At 47.0% G+C, this 2966-nt stretch overlaps 1 protein-coding gene across 1 annotated transcript; it reads right to left on the bottom strand.

The window, feature by feature from the left end:
• Nucleotides 1–1526: 1526 nt before the first annotated feature.
• On the bottom strand, nucleotides 1527–2913 carry LOC117940639 (dynein heavy chain 11, axonemal-like). The gene is made up of 4 exons (XM_034865851.1): nucleotides 2647–2913; nucleotides 2215–2384; nucleotides 1879–2008; nucleotides 1527–1645 (listed from the first exon to the last, which is right to left on the bottom strand). Exons 1-4 carry the CDS (start codon nucleotides 2833–2835, stop codon nucleotides 1640–1642), a joined length of 495 nt encoding a protein of 164 aa, XP_034721742.1. The 5' UTR covers nucleotides 2836–2913; the 3' UTR covers nucleotides 1527–1639.
• Between the last annotated feature and the right edge of the window lie 53 nt (nucleotides 2914–2966).

Here is a 2966-nt window from a genome sequence, read left to right as displayed (position 1 = left end):
TCCTGGCCTACATGTTCGGGGCATCCCGGTCAAAATCCACATTTTATCTCAAATGTATCAGGTGGATTGTGATTAAGCATCACAGAACTATCAATGTCTTTATAAAGCATCTCAGTAACAGTAATAAAAGCATCTCCAAAACCAAATAATTTAAGAGTCTTCAAAAGAAAAGTATGCTCAATAGTATCAAAAGCCTTGTAAAAATCTAGAGAAAGATTAAGATCTGATGATTTTCCATAGAGCCAGAATGTTATAACTATAATATTGTAATAAAAACGCTATACCAAAAAAAAACACTAGACATTAGTAATTTTCTTTGTCAGGTTCACTCTTCATTCTCTGCATCCAACGTGTTTCAGTATTCCTAAACTCTAATAATTACTGGTGCAAACACAGTTTTTATGATTTATCATATTTTGTGGAAGTAGATGTCCTGAGTGTCTCTGCCGTGGTTGACTGTTATTTTAAAGCCGGTTGGTAGGTCTACTTCGGTAAGTACAGGTCCGTATATAGGTAGGTGTTACCATGGGGGTCAGTCCCAGACTAACTAGGTCTTACCTGAGGAAGATCACCTGTGGTTGAGACAGTTCTGGTACAATGAAGACACAGAAGTACAAGACAGAAGTGGTCCACTTGTTCCTGGTCCACCAGGTTCAGAACCTCGTGGTTCCACATCTTCTTGGTTTCCTGGGTGTTTAATATGTTCCTGACACAAATGTGCATTAGTTTTCAAGTAAGTTTTCTTCATATGTGGACAAACATGTGGAAACATTTGTTTGTTTTAGTCACTCTTTATATGATACCTCTTATGTATGTGGAAAATACGAATTACAAACTTTTCCCATGACCCTGAATTTCTAACCATGAGCATGAAGCAGCTCTGACTGAAATGGGTCACCAGGTGTGTATTTGACAAAATGCTGATACCACCTTTCACATGGAGGACATGTTGTGTAGAGGTTCTCAACGCTTTGTGTTGCAATACAATATTTAACTATTAGTATTTCTTTTAGCAACGTTTTGTTATAGTGTACCGAGACCCTGGTCCAGACTCTGAACCACTTCTATTTGTTATAGTGTACCGAGACCCTGGTCCAGACTCTGAACCACTTCTATTTGTTATAGTGTACCGAGACCCTGGTCCAGACTCTGAACCACTTCTATTTGTTATAGTGTACCGAGACCCTGGTCCAGACTCTGAACCACTTCTATTTGTTATAGTGTACCGAGACCCTGGTCCAGACTCTGAACCACTTCTATTTGTTATAGTGTACCGAGACCCTGGTCCAGACTCTGAACCACTTCTATTTGTTATAGTATAGCGAGCTGTCCTCCAACAGGACGTCCAGAACCAGCTGTCCTCAGACAGGACGTCCAGAACCAGCTGTCCTCAGACGGGACGTCCAGAACCAGCTGTCCTCCGACGGGACACCCAGAACCAGCTGTCCTCAGACGGGACCTCCAGAACCAGCTGTCCTCCGACGGGACACCCAAACGGTTTGACAAAGGTTTTGGGTTTTGGATTCTCCGGTTTTACAGACTCGAGTCAGACGACAGGTCAGGATTTACTCAACTTTTAATTGTCACATTAATGAAGTCCTCTCGGGAACGAAGCGGAGAAAGGTTCCTCTTCAGGTCGTCAGCACTGGAACAGACGTCAGGTACGCGGGGACAACAGCAGAAGAAGAAACACAGACACGTCAGGGACGCGGGGACAACAGCAGAAGAAGAAGAATCATATAGACCACTAAATGTTTTAAACGGGTCGATATCTATCTGAGTGTAAAACGTTACTGTCTCTTTGCATTGGTCATTATATTAGTGATGTCAGAGTGATGTCATAGTGATGTCAGAGTGATGTCAGAGTGATGTCACTACCTGTAGCTGAGCCGCCAGGTGTTCAGGCAGCTTGACTCCTGCAGCTTCCAGCAGGAGGACGGTCTCTGTCAGAGGGAACCTGGAGGAAGACGAGGACTCTTCCTCGCCATGCCGAGTCACTTGATGAAAACTACTCACACACACACACACACACACACACACACACACACACACACACACACACACACACACACAGATGCGCGCACACACACACACACACACAGAGAGATGCGCAAACACAAACACACACACACACTTTAATCTGAATATCTGACTTGTTTTGATCTCTGGGTGAAGCAGGGTTGTGATTGGTTCCTGTGTGTAAAGGTGTCTCACCTGTCGCTGACGGCACTCAGCAGGTACGTTGTGTACATCTGTCTCCAGTCGTGGAGGACAGACAGCAGAGAGTCTCTGAATGGACGCAGGTCCACCTGCAGCCAGCTGTGAAGGACCACCACATCATCCAACTGAGTCACATCTGTCTTCAGTCTGGAGAGACACTCGATCTAAAAGGTGGAGACATGGAGGTGTGAGAATGGAGGACACATCTCAGGAGGAGGTGGAGACATGGAGGTGTGAGAATGGAGGACAGATCTCAGGAGGAGGTGGAGACATGGAGGTGTGAGAATGGAGGACAGATCTCAGGAGGAGGTGGAGACATGGAGGTGTGAGAATGGAAGACACAGCAGGACAACGTGAGTTATGATTATAAAGTGAAGGAGAAGTGGAGCAGCTTAAGCAGCTGAGACGTCCCCGGGGGTGTCCCACCTCTCTGTGGAAGTCCTTCAGGGTGGGCGGGGCCTCCTCGGCCTCCAGCTCCTCGGGGCCCAGCTGCCGGCTGTACTTCAGGAAGTCCTTCATGACGGCGGCCCGGTCGCTCTGCCACAGGAAGGAGAACCGGTCCAGACCCCCTTTCAGAAGATCCGCCTCCTCCTTCACCTGCAACAGGCGACGCATCACTTCCTGTTCCAACGCAGAGAGGTCCGGATTCTGCTGCAGGGACTCCTGATGGACAGACAGAGGGACAGACAGACAGACAGACAGAGGGACAGACAGACAGACAGAGGGACAGACAGACAGACAGAGGG

Source organism: Etheostoma cragini, unplaced genomic scaffold (genome assembly GCF_013103735.1).
Source record: "Etheostoma cragini isolate CJK2018 unplaced genomic scaffold, CSU_Ecrag_1.0 ScbMSFa_2936, whole genome shotgun sequence".
NCBI lineage: Eukaryota > Metazoa > Chordata > Actinopteri > Perciformes > Percidae > Etheostoma > Etheostoma cragini.
Note: the sequence above shows the minus strand (reverse complement) of the source record. Positions and strands in the feature narration are given on the sequence as shown.